This window comes from Dendropsophus ebraccatus, chromosome 12 (genome assembly GCF_027789765.1).
Source record: "Dendropsophus ebraccatus isolate aDenEbr1 chromosome 12, aDenEbr1.pat, whole genome shotgun sequence".
Classification (NCBI taxonomy): Eukaryota; Metazoa; Chordata; class Amphibia; order Anura; family Hylidae; genus Dendropsophus; species Dendropsophus ebraccatus.
In genome coordinates, this window is record NC_091465.1 from 56,714,770 (window position 1) to 56,735,608 (window position 20,839).

Here is a 20,839-nt window from a genome sequence, read left to right on the forward strand (position 1 = left end):
CCCTCCCCCGTACAAAGCCCACCTGCACCGGAGATATCAGGCGGGGAAGATAAAGTGCCAACCTATCTGCCATCAGTTTAGTTATGATTTTGAGATCGACATTTATTAAGGAGATAGGGCGGTATGAGCCGGGTAAGGTCGGATCCTTCCCGGGCTTTGGGAGCACTATAATATGTGACGTGTTGCTCTGAGGGGGCACTGTATCTCCAGACAGGTAGGAGTCATAAAGGGGAAGAAGCGCCGGAGCCAAATCCTCCACAAGGAGCTTATAAAATTCCCCGGGAAACCCATCCGGTCCGGGGGCTTTGGACGGCTTGAGTTGGGAGATGACCCTAGTCAATTCCTCAAGAGACACCGGGGCACCAAGTGCCGTAGCCTCCTCCTCTGTGAGAGACGGCAAAAGATTTAGCCACTCTAGGGGCCTGTCTGGAGGGGGTGGACCAGCCGAGTACAGGTTTGAGTAATAATCAGCCAATATCCTATTGACCGACGCCGGATGGGTCTGAGAAGTCCCCCCGGCATCCGTCAAACGCGATATATAAGTTGGAGGACGGGAGCCCTTGGCAAAACGTGCCAATAACCTCCCCGCCTTATTGCCATGTCGGAATAAACGCGCATCTAAATATGACCTGCTCAGCTGCTCCCTCCTCTCCAGCCATGTGTCATACTCCCTTTTAGCCTCCGTCCATGCCTGCCTAGTGGAAGCTGTGGCTCGAGAGAGAAAGGTAGTATATGTATTTCTCAACATCCCACTAAACTGCAAGATCTTTGCTTGTACCTGCTTCTTCTGGCATGACAAGACATGGCATGGATGACAAGAAAGTACCGTATACCATATCATTGGCCGCCAGTTGTCCGCTCTCCACGCCCCTCCGTCTCCTATCCTCTTGCGCCGATGGAACTGCATTAAAATCCCCAGCTATCAGCTGAAGAGAGTGAGGACTAGAAAGAAGGCGAGAGGAAAGAGCGTGAAAGAAATGCTTATTGGAGCCATTAGGCCCATATACATTATGAATTTCCAGTTTGTCAGACATGTAAGGTATTACAATAGAACAATGTCTCCCTTCCGTATCTGAATATAGCTGGCTAACGTCCGCTGCACACTGTTTGTTAACAAGGATTAGCACCCCAGCTTTGCGGTTTACAGCCGGAGAACCAAGCACCTTGCCGACCCAAAGTTTTTTCATCCTATCAAAATCCGCGGAGCCCAGATGTGTCTCCTGTAGGAGAGCCACGTCCGCGCGTAATTTTTTAAGATGCTTTAGTACCATCATCCTTTTATGGGGCGACCGTAACCCCTTCACATTCCATGAGATCAACCGCATATCTTGACAGGATGAAAATGGTAAGCAGGTTCGGCCCCGACAGGTTTCCCTCGCAGGAAAACATACCCTCCCTTCCCCCTCCCTTCCCACCCAAACCCTCCAAACAAAACCCCCCAACAAGCAAACATCAAACAAACCCAACAACAGAGTAAGTAAATGGCACTCTCCCTACATAATACACCCTGCGACTGTCGCAGGGGGGAGAGACATCGCCTCCAGGCTTCCTTCTTCCCATGTCGCAAGAGACGGAACAGTCTACGCAGACACATTTGCCTAGTCAGCCTAATAACTCTATCCCTTCTTCCGGGCAGACCGTCTGCCCCCTGGCTTGAGAATGGTAAAAGAAAATGTTAACCAACACACCCCGAACTAGATAGCTTATATAACTATATAGCAGTATAGCAGTGACTCCGCCAAGCGGGCAAGTAAACCTCCCGCATAGGGCCTCCATAACTAGCCATAACATCTCAGTCCAGCGTTTCATATAGAGGACAAGGAGGATCGCCGTCTTCGCTGTCCTTTCGGAGGGCCATTATCCATATAGGAACGCCGTGTGTGTTCCGTATCCCACTCAGTCTCCCTGGGCCTCCTCGGGCTTGCGCTTTTGGGGTGACGTCTGGTGGACGGAATCAGATCCGTACGTCCGGGAGGACGCGCAGAGAAGAGGTGTTCTAAGCCTTCCACCGCCTCCTCAGGAGAATGATATGTGGAGTACGACCCGTCTGCATGGAAAACTCTCAAAATGGCCGGATAAATAAGTGCAAATTTCACTTGGCGATTATATAAATCTGAGCAGATCACTGAGAATGCTCTCCTCTTGCGGGTAGTTTCCACCGAAAAGTCGCTAAATATGAGTAATTTCTGGCCCTGTAGGACCAAGTCCTCCTTATGGCGCCGAAACGCCTGCAGCACCGCCATTTTGTCATTGTAGTTCAGATAGCGCACAATGACCTGGCGTGGTCTGTTCTTTTGGGCCAGGCCGGGAGCGATGCCCTTGGTGGGAGCCGGCTGCATTTCTGGGCCTAAGCGGTGTGCCCTTTCCGCTCTGCATTCATGCGGAATATGTAATAATTTAGGAATGTCCGTCTCGCAGAGCCGCAACAGATCCCTTGCAGCTACATTTTCGGGCACCCCCAGTATCCTCAAATTATTTCTGCGGGAGCGGTCTTCTAAATCCTGCAGTTTCTCCCAAAGTCTCTTATTATCACTCACCAGAGCCGCGATTTGAGAGTCTGCAGTTTCCATAGAATCCTCCACTATTTGCAGCCTGGACTCAGCTTCCTCCAGCCGTTCCCCCTGCTTCGTCACGTCAGCTTGCAGTTGCTGCAATGTACTAGCCACCGTTTTAGCCAGTGTCTCTTTGATATCAGGGGCGATTTGGCGAGCAACTTCCCTGGCGATTCGTTTGTAATCTATCTGGGTCATAAGCTGCTCCTCATCGTGCTCCGACATTTCCTCCTCAGAGAGTCCCGCTTCCTGGGAGCCGCCTGCCCCCGCCATCTTGAGCCTCTGGGACGCTGCTTTGCTTTGCTTGCCAGGTGTTTTCTGCTTGGATTTGACCCCCATCTTCTGCACAAAACGGTCCATATACCTCTGTGCCTTTATCGGTGGGGTATCGGGTCACTGCCAGGACCGTGGTGCGGGTAAGTTGTGTCGGTTAACGCCAGAGGGACACGGAGCTGCTCCTCCTCACGTCCTCACAGCATGGCGCCGGAACCGGAAGCCCTCATTTTGGTTATTGCAAGCAGCAGATCGCTCTCCACGGCGTCTCCAGACTGTGTCAAATGTTCTCAATGTGAACCTGCTTTTATCTGTGAAGAGCACAGGGCGCCAGTGGCGAATTTGCCAATCCTGGTGTTCTCTGGCAAATGCCAAGCGTCCTGCACATTTGTGGCCTGGTGGAGGTAATTTTTTAGGGCTCTGGCAATGCTCCTCCTTTTCCTCCTTGCACAAAGGTGGAGGTAGCGGTCCTGCTGCTGGGTTGTTGCCCTCCTATGGCCTCCTCCACATCTCATGTACTGGCCTGTCACCTGGTAACGCCTCTGGACACTACACTGACAGACACAGCAAATCTTCTTGCTACAGCGCGCATTGATGTGCCATCCTGGATGAGCTGCACTACCTGAGCCATTTGTGTGCGTTACAGAGTCCGTCTCGTGCTACCTTGAGTGTGAAAGCATCACCAACATTCAAAAGTGACCAAAACATCAGCCAGAAAGCATAGGTACTGAGAAGTGGTCTGTATTTCCCACCTGCAGAACCACTCCTTTATGTCTTGCTAATAGCCAATAATTTCCACTGTCAATCAATGTTGCTTCTTAAGTGAACAGTTTGATTTCACGGATGTTTGATTCACTTGGAATTATATTGTGTTGTTTAGGTGGCTGCCTATTTGGCAACTGTCTGGTGCATGTCGGGTGGCTGGTTGGTTACTGTCTGGTACATGGCGGGGTGCTTGTGGCTGACTATTTGGTGACTGGCTGGTGCATGGCAGGTTGGTGGCTGGTGTTTTGCGAGTGGCTGGTTGGTGACTATCCAGAAGACCGCCCATATTTTAATCTTTTGTAATATCCAAACGGCAGGCCTGCTCTAGGAAATCAATTGATTTCATAGGCGGGCCAAAAATTAAGGTAAATCTGGCCTGCTATCAGCGTCGGACTGGGCCACTGGAGGACCGGAGGATCCTCCGGTAGGCCCCGGTCCCCACGCTGATGGGGCCCCGTGATCAAGCTCTGGGACGCGAAACGTGCGTTGGGGAGAGAGAGGCGCCCACAGACCATCGAACACTGAGGTATATTGAACTGCACTTGCACTTTACTCTTGGTTGTTTTATACTTGTTGGAAGCTGATTGCCCCACTGGGACAGACTCAGGAGGGATACCTTTATGTCAGGGAGTTTAGAGGTGATTTGTTTGCAGCACTTGCACTTTATATTTATTCTGATGCTCCCCTTTTGATATCCACAGTTAGGGCCAGAAATATTTGGACAGTGACACAATTTTTGCTAGTTTGGCTCTGCATGCCACCGCATTGGGTTTGAAATGAAACCTCTACAACAGAATTCAAGTGCAGATTGTAACATTTAATTTGAAGGGTTGAACAAAAATATCTGATAGAAATTGTAGGAATTGTACACATTTCTTTACAAACACTCCACATTTTAGGAGCTCAAAAGTAATTGGACAAATAAACATAACCCAAACAAAATATTTTTTTTTCAATATTTTGTTGTGAATCCTTTGGAGGCAATCACTGCCTTAAGGGTACAAACACACACGGCATATACGCTACGTATTTACTGCTGCGATACGCAGATACAGCAGATTAGATCTAAATAACTGAACACAGTATCAAATCTGCGTATCTGCTGCAGATCAGCTGTGTATCTGCTGCGTATCTGCTGTGTGTGTTTGTACCCTAAGTCTGGAACCCATGGACATCACCAAACACTGGGTTTCCCCCTTCTTAATGCTTTGCCAGGCCTTTACAGCTGCAGCCTTCAGGTCTTGCTTGTTTGTGGGTCTTTCTGTCTTAAGTCTGGATTTGAGCAAGTGAAATGCATGCTCAATTGGGTTAAGATCTGGTGATTGACTAGGCCATTGCAGAATGTTCGACTTTTTTCCACTCATGAACTCCTGGGTAGCTTTGGCTGTATGCTTGGGGTCATTGTCAATCTGTACTATGAAGCACCGTCCGATCAACTTTGCAGCATTTGGCTGAATCTGGGCTGAAAGTATATCCCGGTACACTTCAGAATTCATCCGGCTACTCTTGTCTGCTGTTATGTCATCAATAAACACAAGTGACCCAGTGCCATTGAAAGCCATGCATGCCCATGCCATCACGTTGCCTCCACCATGTTTTACAGAGGATGTGGTGTGCCTTTGATCATGTGCCATTCCCTTTCTTCTCCAAACTTTTTTCTTCCCATCAGTCTGGTACAAGTTGATCTTTGTCTCATCTGTCCATAGAATACTTTTCCAGAACTGAGCTGGCTTCTTCAGGTGTTTTTCGGCAAATTTAACTCTGGCCTGTCTATTTTTGGAATTGATGAATGGTTTGCATCTAGATGTGAACCCTTTGTATTTACTTTCATGGAGTCTTCTCTTTACTGTTGACTTAGAGACAGATCCACCTACTTCCCTGAGAGTGTTCTGGACTTCAGTTGATGTTGTGAACGGGTTCTTCTTCACCAAAGAAAGTATGCGGCGATCATCTACCACTGTTGTCTTCTGTGGACGCCCAGGCCTATTTGAGTTCCCAAGCTCACCAGTCAATTCCTTTTTTTTCAGAATGTACCCGACTGTTGATTTTGCTACTCCAAGCATGTCTGCTATCTCTCTGATGGATTTTTTCTATTTTTTCAGCCTCAGGATGTTCTGCTTGACCTCAATTGAGAGTTCCTTTGACAGCATGTTGTCTGGTCACAGAAACAGCTTCCAAATGCAAAACCACACACCTGGAATAAACCCCAGACCTTTTAACTACTTCATTGATTACAGGTTAACGAAGGAGACACCTTCAGAGTTAATTGCAGCCCTTAGAGTCCATTGTCCAATTACTTTTGGTTCCTTGAAAAAGAGGAGGCTATGCATTACAGAGCTATGATTCCTAAGCCCTTTCTCCGATTTGGATGTGGAAACTCTCATATTGCAGCTGGGAGTGTGCACTTTCAGCCCATATTATATATATAATTGTATTTCTGAACATGTTTTTGTAAACAGCTAAAATAACAAAACTTGTGTCACTGTCCAAATATTTCTGTCCCTAACTGTATATGCTTCCCTTATAATTGCTGTGTTTAGGTGGGATCTGTGTGGAGCCATACCATTTCTGCATTTCTGCTTATACATTAATATATGTTTTTAATCATGCCATTTTGAATATGTATAATAAAGGTTTTGTGATTTGAAGATTTTTCAGTGGGTTCACACAGTATATTTCAGGCAGTATTTGGTCCTCATGGCAACCAAAACCAGAAGTGGATTAAAAACACAGAAAGGCTCTGTTCACACAATGTTGAAATTAAGTGGATGGCCGCCATATAACGGTAAATAACTGCCATTATTTCAATACAACAGCTGTTGTTTTAAGATAACAGCAAATATTTGCCATTATAAGGCGGCCATCCACTCAATTATAACATTATGTGAACAGAGCCTTTATGTGTTTTTAATCCACTCCTGGTTTTGGTTGCTATGAGGACCTGACATGAGGACCAAATACTGCCTAAGGCTGGGTTCACACTACGTATATTTCAGTCAGTATTGTGGTCCTCATATTGCAACCAAAACCAGGAGTGGATTAAAAACACAGAAAGGTTCTGTCCACACTATGTTGAAATTGAGTGGATGGCCGCCAAATAACAGTTAATAACTGCCATTATTTCAATATAACAGCCGTTGTTTTAAAATAACAGCAAATATTTGCCATTAACCCCTTAACGACATCGGGCGTATATTTACGCCCTGATGCCGGTAAGGACGTTCAGAGCGGGGCCGCGCGGCGACCCCGCTCTGAACCGCGGCGGTCTCGGGTGCCGCTTGTAGCCCGGGACCGTAGGTATTAGCGGGCACGGTCCGATCGCCCTGCCCGCTAATACAGTAATCAGATGCAGCTGTCAAACATGACAGCTGCATCCGATTACCGGATTCAGCTGTTCCCTGGTGTCTAGTGGCGGAGATCGCTCCCCCGGGATGTTATCCCGGAGGAGCGATCTCCGTTTCTGAAGCCGGCCGGGGACCGCTCCAAGATGGCGCCGTTCCCGGCTCGGCACTCGTTTACTTCCGGCTGTAGCAGCCGGAAGTAAGCGAGTGCCTATCCCATGGATCTCTGCAGCATATCTATGCTGCAGAGATCTCTATGAGAGATCAAAGCACTTATACTAGAAGTCCCCCAGGGGGGCTTCTAGTATAAGTGTTAAAGTAAAAAAAAAAGTGTTGTTAATAGTAAAAAGCCCCCTCCCCTAATAAAAGTCTGAATCACCCCCCTTTTCCCAGGTTATAAATAAAAGTAAATAAATAAACAAACATGTTTGCTATGGCCGCGTGCGTAATTGCCCGAACTATTAATTAATCACATTCCTGATCTCGCACGGTAAATGGTGTCAGCGCCAAAAAATCCCAAAGTGCAAAATTGCGCATTTTTGGTCGCATCAAATCCAGAAAAATTGTAATAAAAAGCGATCAAAAAGGTCATATATGCGCAATCAAGGTACCGATAGAAAGAACACATCATGACGCAAAAAATGACACCTCACACAGCCCCATAGACCAAAGGATAAAAGCGCTATAAGCCTGGGAATGGAGCGATTTTAAGTGACGTATATTTGTTGACAATGGTTTAAATTTTTTGCAGGCCATCAGATACAATATAAGTTATACATGTTACATATCGTTTTAATTGTAACGACTTGAGGAACATATATAACAAGTCAGTTTTACCCCAGGGCGAATGGCGTAAAAACACATTTCCCCCAAATAAACAAAATGCTTTTTTTTTTTCTATTTCACCACACTTTGAATTTTTTTCTGGTTTCGCAGTGTACTTTATGCAAAAATTCAGCCTGTCATTGCAAAGTACAATTAGTGACGCAGAAAATAAGGGCTCATGTGGGTTTCTAGGTGGAAAAATGCAAGTGCTATGGCCTTTTAAGCACAAGGAGGAAAAAACTAAAATGCAAAAATCGAAATTGGCTCTGTCCTTAAGGGGTTAAATGGCGGCCATCCACTCAATTTCAACACTGTGTGAACAGAGCCTTTATAATCCACTCCTGGTTTTGGTTGTAATATGAGGACCACAATACTGACTGAAATATAAGTAGTGTGAACCCAGCCTAAGGCTCGATTCACACGTTGTAACAGTGCGGCTGTATTTGCGGCTGTAATTGTGCGGCGGTATTTTTGATGGTTCGTGTGTATGCTGGGAAGTATAGGATATGCGGCTGCACAGTGCACACTATGTATGAATCTACGGCCCTATCGTAAACGGACCCGTAAAAAATGAACAAGACCATTGTTTGCGGCTGAATATGCGGCCGTGGATTGACAGGCGGTCCGTACGGAGTACTTCAAAAATAGCCGGCAATGATGCCGAATGCCGATGCCTCTAATAGTTAATATATTAAATTAATCAAACACATTTTCTTTGTAATCAAGACACTTTCGTTGATCAATAATTTATTTCTAACGAATCCATCATTTTGCAATTAAATATACTGTTAAAAAAATAGATATATAAATAAATGTATATTTATCTATATATTTATTTTTTGACAGTATATTGAATTGCACAATGATGGATTCGTTAGAATTAAATTATTGACCAACGAAACTGTATTTATTTCAACGAAAATGTGTTTTCTTAATTAAATATTAATTAGTACAGGAAGCTCCATAAGCCGTTAATTCATATTGCCGGCAATAGAGCATTCTGTACTAATCATCACTTAACTTTAATGAAAACATCAAATGTTTCTTCTAATTATGTTATGACAATAGCATTATTAGAAGAAACATTTAGAATTATATGTGCGCTCAGCTGATTGGCTGATCGGCTGAGCGCACATATAATTAGCGGGTCCGCAGCACAGTGACTTCATTGTGCTGCGGACCAGCGAAGAGGACGCATCGGGGTGAGTATAGAGCTCTCCCCACCCCCTCCCCGGCACTGCACCCCTCCCAGCAAGGAAGGGGGGTCACTTAACCCCTTCCTTGCTGGGATGGGTGCAGTCTGACATCAGTCTGGCCCCCAGGGGGTTAAGGGGGATGCAATACATCCTCCCTTAACCCCTTGGGGGCCAGACTGTAAGCAGCGATCTGTAAAGATGCTGCATACTGTAAGGTGCACAACACCGCTCACAATGATGGGTGTTGTGCTCCTGTTTGTGTGTTTTTGTGTGTTTCTCCCTTTTTGTTTTTCAGATATCGGTATCCTGGGGATTACGTCGGATTCCATGGACTACGTCGATGACCAGCGTTTTTTTAATGTTTTTTTTAATAAAATGGTCATTGAGGGGTGTGGGGGTGTTTTTATTTGAATAAAAAAATTTGTAAACTTGTGTCTTGTCTTTATTTCTTTACTTTATAGACTTAGTAGTGGAAGCCGTCTAATAGGCGGAATCCATTACTAAGTCGGGGCCTAGTGTTAGCCTGTATAAAATGGCTAACACTAACCCCCTATTATTACCCCAGTACCCAATGCCACCAGGGGTACTGGGAAGAGCCGGGTGCCAGTGGTCCTGGAGCGTCAAAATTGGCGCTCCTGGACCGGGCGGCAGCAGGCTGGTAAGATTTAGGCTGGGGAGGGCCTAAACCAATGGCTCTTCCCACCCTGGTGTTACCAGGCTGCTGTCGTTTGGTTTTTAACCCGGCTGGTTATAAAAATAGGGGGGACCCTATGCGTTTTTTTTTAATTATTTATTTATTTAAAAAAAAAAAAACGCATAGGGTCCCCCCTATTTTTATAACCAGCCGGGTTAAAAACCAAACGACAGCAGCCTGGTAACACCAGGGTGGGAAGAGCCATTGGTTTAGGCCCTCCCCAGCCTAAATCTTACCAGCCTGCTGCCGCCCGGTCCAGGAGCGCCAATTTTGACGCTCCAGGACCACTGGCACCCGGCTCTTCCCAGTACCCCTGGTGGCATTGGGTACTGGGGTAATAATAGGGGCCTAGTGTTAGCCATTTTATACCGGCTAACACTAGGCCCCGACTTAGTAATGGATTCCGTCTATTAGACGGCTTCCACTACTAAGTCTATAAAGTAAAGAAATAAAGACAAGACACAAGTTTACAAATTTTTTTATTCAAATAAAAACACCCCCACACCCCTCATTGACCATTTTATTAAAAAAAACATTAAAAAAACGCTGGTCATCGACGTAGTCCATGGAATCCGACGTAATCCCCAGGATACCGATATCTGAAAAACAAAAAGGGAGAAACACACAAAAACACACAAACAGGAGCACAACACCCATCATTGTGAGCGGTGTTGTGCACCTTACAGTATGCAGCATCTTTACAGATCGCTGCTTACAGTCTGGCCCCCAAGGGGTTAAGGGAGGATGTATTGCATCCCCCTTAACCCCCTGGGGGCCAGACTGATGTCAGACTGCACCCATCCCAGCAAGGAAGGGGTTAAGTGACCCCCCTTCCTTGCTGGGAGGGGTGCAGTGCTGGGGAGGGGGTGGGGAGAGCTCTATACTCACCCCGATGCGTCCTCTTCGCTGGTCCGCAGCACAATGAAGTCACTGTGCTGCGGACCGGCTCATTATATGTGCGCTGAGCCGATCAGCCAATCAGCTGAACGCACATATAATTCTAAATGTTTCTTCTAATAATGCTATTGTGATAACATAATTAGAAGAAACATTTGATGTTTTCATTAAAGTAAAGTGATGCTTAGTACAGAATGCTCTATTGCCGGCATATGAATTACCGGCTTATGGAGTTTCCTGTACTAATTAATATTTAATTAAGAAAACACATTTTCGTTTAAATAAATTCAGTTTCGTTGGTCAATAATTTAATTCTAACGAATCCATCATTGTGCAATTAAATATACTGTCAAAAAATAAATATATATATAAATATACATTTATTTATATATATATTTATTTTAACAGTATATTTAATTGCAAAATGATGGAATCGTTTACATTTAATTATTGAACAATAAAAGGGACTTTATTAGACAGAAAATGTGTTTTATTAATTCAATATATTAACCATGAGAGACATCGGCTATAGTGCAGAGGATCGCAAACCCCGGTAATAGCGATTCATGTAAACTGTGTTCCCTGCTTTCCCAGATGCATCCAGAGGTGTTTCCATCACTTTCTTAACATTTTATTTGTTATTTTTAGTTGAACCAGATTTCCAAGTAAATGACCGTATGTTTTGAGCCGCATGTCTATTTTTTCCCACGGCCGGAGTTTCACCCGCACATTTACAGCCGCATAAAAAATACAGCCGCACAGTTACAGCGTGTGAATCCAGCCTGATACTGTATTCTATACAATTCACAAAACAGTAACATGAGAACTCTTCAATATCATAGAAACAAGAGCCAACTAAGATTTTTCCTTGTGATATTTGAATTCAGCACATAAAAATCATTAAGAAATGGCTAATTTTATTTCTGAACCAAACAACTTTTGAAAATTTGTTGACCAGTGTAATCTGTCAGACATCTTTTGGTGTAATAGGGCCTTAACTCTCTTGCTTCCCAGGGCTCCTGATGATCATCTTTTAAGGCCGTATTAGACGACCGATGTGCAGGGTAAGTGATTGCCGATCTAAGCCTACTACATGACTTGATAATTGTGTGGGCAGGGCTTAACAGACATCATTAGTGATGTCTGTACAGCCCTTCCTTTAATCGGCCGTCGCCTGAGCATGAGCTGTTACATGGGAAGATGTGTGGCAGACAGCTAATGATTTTAAAGCATGTTCAGACGATTGCTGATCATTGTCTTTATTACATGGGGCGATATCTGCCTGGTTCAGAAGATAATCACTCCATGCAATTGGGCCTTTAGTTCTAGAATATAAATAAACTAAACCAATTTGTCTATAAAAATGCATCTGCAACACCCCTAAGGGTGCATTTACACAGAGAGATTTATCTGACAGATTTTTGAAGCCAAAGCCAGGAACAGGCTATAAACAGAGAACAGGTCATAAAGGAAAGTCTGAGATCTCTCCTCTTTTCAGATCCATTCCTGCCTTTGGCGTCAAGAATCTGTCAGATAAACAGGGGCGTAGCTAGGATTCATGGGGCCCCATAGCAAAAAACTTTATGGGGCCCCCCTACACACTATAATATAGATAGATAGATATATTCAGTGATGTGGCAAAAAAAAAATCTCTTGTGGCCAGAGGCAGAATCCTGCATGCAGCCACAACAGTGACTGGCAGAGGAGAAAGCCAATGTCTACTTGTTCTGTCCATCCACTGTATTTAACTATAACTGCCTATTAGGTGCCTCATGGTTACAATATATACATAGATGCAGGGGCAGACTACCTTTTGCTTAACCCTTTATTTACTGCAGTGTGTAAGTGACTCAGTGTTCTCTTACATGCTGCAACACAAAAAAGGTTTAATACAGAAGACAATTAGCTCTCTCCTTCACTACTGCTGCACTGATAATCCCTAACCTCTGCAGGAGCTCAGAGGTCACAGGTTATCAGGGTAGTGAGGCAGAGAGCTAACTGTTAACCCTTTTTTGTGTTGCAGCATGTAAGAGAACACTGGGTCACTTACACACTGCAGTAAATAAAGGGTTAAGAAAAAGGACACAGGAGGCCCTTATCTTCCCTGGGCCCCCTCCCTCCACGGGCCCCATAGCAACCGCATTCCCTGCCTCTATGGTAGCTACGCCACTGCAGATAAAGCTCTGTGTAAAGGCAGCCTTAGGGTGTGTTTACACAGACAGATATATCTGACAAATTTTTAAGCCAAAGCCAGGAACAGACTATAAACAGGGAACAGGTCATAAAGAAAAAAAATGAGATTTCTCCTCTTTTTAAATCCATTCCTGGCTTTGGCTTAAAAAATCTGTCAGATAAATCTGTCTGTGTAAACGCAGCATGAGACTCGTAGTTAAGTGACTGCTAGTGCCTTGAAAATTAAAAAAGGCAAGAGTCTTCAGGGTTTTGGCTTTTAATTATCCACCTTTTGGCATTCAATGTAAAGCCAATCACATGCATTTCACTTGCTGAACTATAAGAGCAGAGTCATTTAGTCAAACCACAATTTGTAAATTTATAGGTATAAAAGGAACAGTTTTAAAGCTTATGTACATATATATGTCATCAACATGTTTATCTCATTTCTTATATAAGGTTCTGGTGGATGTAGTTGATTTGTATTAAACGCTGTGGTCATGTCCCAGCCATTAACAAAGCCAACATTGAGACCTTTGAAGACTATTTCCATTATGAAGAAGTGAACATATGCATGGAAATCAGTCATTCCTTCATACTCATTTGCCATTTCACTTGTATTCTCAGTCTTAATGATGACTTTTGTTTGTGGACTTCTGAGTAAGAGACGTTCTATAGCTCGACGAATGTTGAGGAGTCTTCTGATATAGTGATGGACAGGAAATAGTCTGAAATGTACTCCAATGTTAAATGCAATCACAGTATATTGGTTGCCCCCAATAAGGTCAATTTCACGTGGAATAGAGCGCTCTTCTCTGAGTGATATAAAGTCCAAATTCACAAATGGCCTTCCATGTCTTTTCCAAAGAATATGTATATTTCTTTCAATGTCCACAGCTAAATGCTTAATTGCCCACCCATTTTCATAGACATTGAGTAATTTCAATGCTGAGAAAGTAATAAAACATATTTAGTATAAATTGTGTTATAATTCAGCATAATATTGTTATATGAACAGGACTTTAATTACATTACCTGAAAATGTTAGTGTCAGATAAATTTACTTAGCATGTTGCCAGATGCTTCACTTCCCAGCTGTCAATCAAATACAACTTATTAAAGGGGAACTCCGGATAAGAAAAACTTGTTTTCTATTTAAAGTACATTAAAAGTTATATAGATATGTCTATTCAATGTATTACTGTATCTGTGCAGTTCTGCCACACTGGTAACTGATAAAAATCCAGGAAGTAAAAAAAAATGGCCCCTGTGCCAATTCATATTGTCCCCTGCTCCTTCTGCTATCCCCACTTAGGAGACAAATATTCCATGCCTCTGTCTCACATTGTGTGTTTGCTGAGGACAGACTGATGATGCAGACAGGGGGCAGGGCTTGATCTTAAAGGAGGCTTGGCTGGATCCCCCAATCCCCTGAGTGATCCACAATTTCTGAATGGCCAGAAGCAGCTGCTGCACTAATTTTACTGATTGTGATGGGTGGGGGACTGTGATGATCAGGTGAGGGAAAGCATTGCATTCTGGGAACTGTTCAACCAGGAAGGACAGAAAGACAATACAGAACAACGATTTTTGGTAGTTTCAAAACTGGGATAGACAGGTAATGCTATATGCTTTTGCAGAATTTTCATTTTTTTAACCTCTACCTGGAGTTCCCCTTTTAACCCCATTATAGTCTATGAACCATATGAGTCAGATCTCCCAAATCGCTGTCAAGTGGAGCGTGGTGCTGCAGCTATACAGTAACTTTATCTGACGCTTATATCTTTATAAATTGTATTTCATTCTAGGCATTGCATTAAGAAGAAAGCATTTATTAGGTACTTTGACAAAAGGTACATTAGGAGCATATTTTATTAAAGGGAAGTACTACAAATAGTAAAAGACAGGCAGGCAGGGGGTGAGGGAGAAAAACAAACAAGTGAACTCTTTTGCGCTGCTCCAGGGTCCTGCTCATCGCTGCCAGAAGTCATCTTCTGCAGGAAACCGGGTACATCACTGGCTCCTTCAACGTCACAGTCTGGCTGAGCGAATGCCCCACTCTAGTCAATGATTAGCTGGGTGGGCAATCGCTCATCCGGGGTCGTGATGTTGCAGCTAACGGAGCTGCAAGACACTAGCTGAGGTGAATGGAACCCGCTACAGAGGCACGGGGATGGGTGAATTTACTTGTTTGTTATTTTCTCACCCACCCTCGTCTGCTTGCTGTTTTTGCTGTGTGCTGCTGACATGCTATTTTAATAGCAATATTTATGCGTGTATTATTTAAGAAAATCAACTTCTATCTGTTGGCGCTATACAAATAAATATTATTATTAATATTATAAATTGCTTTGTAGCATAAATTAAAAGCAGATAAACCTAGATCCAGTCCTAGGAAACTGGGAGAAGTTTCCTACAACTGGATCCAGCTTTTTTCAGCACCCAGGAAGCAGCGCCAAGGAGTGGCAGTGAGCTATAAAGCTGCAGATTGTAGAGATAGCAAAGTTATTCTCTTTGCTATTACTGTAAATTTGCTCATCTCCTCATCTCATTTGTGTAGTCTTTGGACCCATTCTATTTTATCAATATCTTTTTGTAGGTGAGGTCTTTAGAACTGGACACAGTATTCCAGATGTCGACAACACAAGTCTTAACCACACAAATTCACCTCCTTCTTGCTTTTGTTGCATTGTAATTTTCACTACTTACTTTTTAACTTGGCTTCAAAATATGTCATCCACTGGTGCACTGTAGAATCTCCAAACAAGTAAAAAAACTTCCCCTTCATACATGTGCTCAGCTCTTCTTCACTGTGATAAGTTTTCATTGTACAGGATTTGGGGTACCATATTTCCTCCTTGACATGTCCACTGGGGTATTCTAAGCCCATTCCAGTTCTACAGTTTCCTTTCATCTGTACACTTGAACCTTCATAGATAGAAAAAGCTATTAATACATTATAGATGTGCACAGATAGAAAAGGCAAATATTCCAGTTGCATAACATCTTGAAAAGCAATTTTTCTAATACTATTTAATATTTTATTGAATTGAATATCTTATAATTGTTTTTACATTAGGGCTGGGTTCACACTACGTATATTTCAGTCAGTATTGTGGTCTTCCTATTGCAACCAAAACCAGGAGTGGATTAAATACACAAAGTATCTGTTCACACAATGTTAAAATTGAGTGGATGGCCGCCATTTAATGGCAAATATTTGCTGTTATTTTAAAACAATGGCTGTTGTATTGAAATAATGGCAGTTATTTACTGTTATATGGCGGCCATCCAACATTGTGTGAACAGATCCTTTCTGTGTTTTTTATCCACTCCTGGTTTTGGTTGCAATATGAGGACCACAATACTGACTGAAATATACGTAGTTTGAACCCAGCTTTAAAGGGAACCTGTCACCCCCCCCCCCCCCGTGCCGGGGTGACAGGCTCCCGACCTCCCGTTAGAGCACCCTATACTAACCTAATCCTGCCGTGTCCCGCTTCTGGAGATGGTCGGGTCACGGAGATCTCAGCCGCTGCAGCCCAGCGCGCGCGCTGAGAGATGAGTCCAGCGCTCATAGAGAATGACGGAGCGCTGGACTCTCCTGTCATTCTCTATGGGTGTTGGACTCATCTCTCAGCGCGCGCGCCGGGCTGCAGCGGCTGAGATCTCCGTGACCCGACCATCTCCAGAAGCGGGTGCTCTAACGGGGGGTCGGGAGCCTGGCACGGGGGGTGACAGGTTCCCTTTAAGGAGTATAAACTCGTAGGACGCGTCAAGTAAAATATTTTAGCCTCCTTCTCGTGATATGCCACTCTCCCCTTCCCATTGTTGACAGCTTGCTGTTTAGGTTGCCGACCACTACTTTGCTGTAAAACTGATACAGATATAGTATATATAAGCTTTTCCGTGATTGGGTGCTTTATGTCATATGGCTCTTAGATAGCTTTGATAAATGGCAATAACAAAAGGAAAGCATTTAGGGGCACATTTATCAAAGTCTGCACCTAGTAAAAACTTGGAAAAATTTGCAAATCTCTGCACAAGGACAACACCCGCCAACTTTCTATAACCCTCTTTAACCCTGCCTCTACCTCTACCTACTACCTACTATCTCTAGCTAGTGTAAATGTATGTGTTCAGTTCACTGTATAGGAGCTGAATTGTTCCAATATTTATAGTCATGGAGCAAGTGTGACGTCCGACAATGACGATTGATGCATCAAAAGAGGTGGGATGCATAGATGCTAAAGATGAAATATAGTTTTGCCTCTTTATAAATCACTGGTCAGACCACACATGGAATACTGGGTACAGTTTTGGGCACTAGTATATAAGAAGGACACAGCTGAACTGGAGCAGATGCAGAGCAGGGCAACAAAGGTCATTAAGGGAATGGGTGGGTTACAGTACCAGGACAGGTTATCACACTTGGGGCTGTTTACGCTAGAAAAAAGATGTCTTAGGGGCGATCTGATTACAATGAACAAATATATGAATGGACAGTATAGAGATCTTTGTAGTGATCTTTTTACTCCTAGGTCTGTAACCATCACAAGGGGGCATCCTAGAGAAAAAGAAGATTTCACCATCAGCACAGATGCGGATTCTTTACTGTACGAGCGGTAAGACTGTTGAACACTCTGCCACATAATGTTGTCATGGCCAATTCATTAAGTAAGTTCATGGGAGGCCTTGATGCTTTTCTTGAACAATATAATATTACAAGTTATGGGCATTAGATTTCCGGTGATATGTTGGTCCGGGGATTGGACTGGTTGCCACTGGAGTCAGGGGGGAGTTTTCTCCCTGTGGTTGTCGTCTTCATGGGGGGTTTTGCCTTCTCTTGGATAAACACATTCCCTAGGTTTAACCTGATGGACTTTTGTCTTCTTTCAACCTTATTAACTATGTTACTATGATTATGGATAACCCCTTGCACCGGGGCTTTTGATGAAACGTACAGTGTCTCAAAGAAAACAAGCATGTGCACAAAAAATGGTTGCACATCACGAAAATCTTTATTATAACACTGACATAGATACAAAAATACCACATAAATATATGAATGTACAGGAGTAGTAAAATGAGGGAGACAACACCCCAAATACTGCTCTACATTCCCTGGGGTTATTTCTTATCCCATCTGACTCTCATTCTGTTGGACTGCATATGGTGATCTTTTCTTATTTTTTTCTATTCTCCATCATTTGTGGTTATATTTTGTTTTACCGGGTTTCTGTCTAGGGAGAGATGTTGGATTTTTGTTATTGTACATACAGTCCAGAGTCAAGTGGTAGATTAGTCCCGGCTGGAACGCCAGCAGGACTTATATGCCCAAGCAAAATTGCCAAGTTAGGTGATGATGCAAGGGCATCCGTGTCAGAAATGGCAGCTCTAGTGGAACCTGTTCTCCCTAACAGCTGGGGGAACAGTCCAACTAGTAGTGGGCGGCATGGTATTGTAGGTAGGCCTAGACAGTTAGTGGTTGTAGGGGATTCTATAATCAGGAAGACGGATAGAATAATTTGTCGCCAAGACCGCCTCAACCGAATGGTTTGCTGTCTCCCTGGTGCCAGGGTTCGGCGTGTGGTGGAAAGGGTGGATAAATTACTTGGGGGGGCTGGGGATGACCCAGCTGTGGTGGTCCATGTGGGAACTAATGACAGGATACAAGGTAGGTGGAGGTCTATTAAAAATAATTTTAGAGAACTAGGTGCTAAGTTGACGGGAAGGACCTCCAAGGTGGTATTCTCTGGAATACTGCCTGTGCCATGCGCATCGCAGCAAAGACAGCGGGAGCTTAGGGAGTTAAATGCATGGCTCAAGTCGTGGTGTAGAGAAGAAGGGTTTGGGTTTTTAGAGCACTGGGCTGAATTTTCATTGGGGTACAAACTGTTTTCCGCAGATAATTTGCACCTCAATGGAAGGGGGTCCGCTGTGCTGGGAGAGAGAATCCTAGAAGGGGTGGAGAGGTTTTTAAACTAGGGAGGTGGAGGGAGGACAATGTAGTGTGTAATATAGTGGCGGATAGGTTAAAAAGGGGACAGAACATTGAGGTGGGAGGAGAAGGGTCCTGTGGGGGGAGGATAAGAGCAGTGGAAAGCGAGATCCATATGTTGCGGATGAACAGTGAGGATGATTGTAGCCACAGCACTGTAATAAATCCCATTTCTTATAATGAAGCAGTGAAACTCAATGGTAATATAAAGTGTATGGTTACTAATGCCAGAAGTCTAGCCAGCAAGATGGTGGAGCTGGAGGCCTTGGTTCTGGAGGAGTCCATTGATGTGGTTGGTGTGACTGAGACATGGCTGGACTCCTCACATGACTGGGCTGTCAATATTCAGGGATTTGCATTGTTCAGAAGGGACCGGGTGGGCAGAAGGGGAGGAGGAGTATGTCTGTATGTCAGAAATGATATTAAAGTGAGTGTAAAAGATGCAATAGTGGGCGATGACTGTGATGATGTGGAAGCACTATGGGTCGAACTACAGAAGGAGGTAAAGAGTGAAAAATTAATTCTTTGTGTAATCTATAGACCCCCCCAACATTACTGAGGGGATAGATGGTCAGTTGAATAGACAAATAGAGAGGGCTGCCCGGGAGGGAACAGTAGTGGTAATGGGGGACCTCAACTACCCAGATATAGATTGGGGTCACGGTTCAGCTAAAACCACAAAGGGGAGGGAATTTCTTAACCTACTGCAGGATAATTTTCTGGGCCAGTTTGTGGAGGAGCCAACTAGAAGTGATGCCTTGTTGGATCTGGTTATTTCTAACAACGCTGAGCTGGTTGGGGATGTCACTGTCCATGAACACCTGGGTAATAGTGACCACAATATAGTGACTTTTAGCTTAAAGTGTAGAAAAGAAAAACATGTTGGGAGGGCAAAAACTCTTAATTTTAAAAGGGCCAATTTTCCTGGGTTAAGGGCAGAACTTCAGGGCATAGACTGGGAGCGGCTGCTGTCACATACTGATGCAGCTAATAAATGGGAAATCTTCAAATCCACATTAAATAATTGTACTGCCAAATATATTCCTATGGGTAACAAATATAAACGGTTAAAAGCCAATCCCACATGGCTTACAACCGAGGTTAGAAGGGCTATAAATGAGAAAAAAGGGGCATTCAAAAATATAAATCAGAGGGGTCAGCTGTAGCATTTCAACATTACAAAGAAGTCAACAAAACCTGTAAAAATTTAATAAAAGCAGCAAAAGTTCACAATGAAAGGCAGGTAGCTATAGAAAGCAAAAGAAACCCCAAAAAATTCTTCAAATATATTAATGCAAAAAAACCAAGGTCAGAGCATGTAGGACCCCTAAATAATGGTGACGGGGAGTTAATAACTGGGGATCAGGAGAAAGCTGAGTTACTTAATGGGTTCTTCAGCTCTGTATATACAAAAGAAGAGGATGGAGCTGTGGTGGGTGGGGCCAGTACTGAGGTGGGTGGGGCCAGTGCTGCTAACACATGTACTGAACTGTTTACTATAGATATGGTCCAAGATAAATTAAACAAACTCAATGTAACCAAAGCTCCAGGGCCTGATGGATTACACCCCAGAGTTCTTAGGGAACTCAGTTCTGTAATTTCTCTACCCTTGTATGAAATATTCTGTGATTCTTTGCTTACTGGTATTGTGCCGAGGGACTGGCGTAAGGCAAATGTAGTGTCGATCTTCAAAAAGGGCTCTCGAACTTCCCAGGTAACTATAGACCTGTAAGCTTAACGTCCATTGTGGGGAAACTATTTGAGGGGCTTATAAGGGACTACATCCAGGAATATGTAGTGGCTAATAGTATTATAGGTGATAACCAGCATGGTTTTACTAAGGACAGAAGCTGTCAAACCAACCTAATATGTTTCTATGAAGAGGTAAGTAGAAGCCTGGATGGCGGCGCGGCTGTGGATATGGTGTACCTGGATTTTGCAAAAGCGTTTGACACAGTTCCTCATGGACGTCTGATGGGTAAGTTAAAGTCTATCGGTTTGGAAAGTTTAATGTGTAACTGGATTGAAAACTGGCTTAATAATCGTACCCAGAGAGTGGTGGTCAATGATTCCTACTCCGAATGGTCCCCGGTAATAAGTGGTGTACCCCAAGGGTCAGTACT

The 20,839-nt window shown here is 43.8% G+C and overlaps 1 protein-coding gene across 4 annotated transcripts in view; it reads right to left on the reverse strand.

Annotated features, from left to right (window-relative positions):
- Positions 1–11,442: 11,442 nt before the first annotated feature.
- Positions 11,443–20,839, reverse strand: part of LOC138769652 (NXPE family member 4-like) — an 89,663-nt gene continuing 80,266 nt past the window's right edge. For all 4 annotated transcript variants that reach the window (XM_069948256.1, XM_069948257.1, XM_069948259.1 and 1 more), the window contains 2 exons: positions 15,425–15,643; positions 11,443–13,663 (listed from right to left, as the gene is read on the reverse strand). In XM_069948256.1, the coding sequence (XP_069804357.1) occupies positions 13,125–13,663; positions 15,425–15,643 (758 nt within the window). In that variant the 3' untranslated portion in view covers positions 11,443–13,124. The remainder of the gene's footprint in view (positions 13,664–15,424; positions 15,644–20,839) is intronic.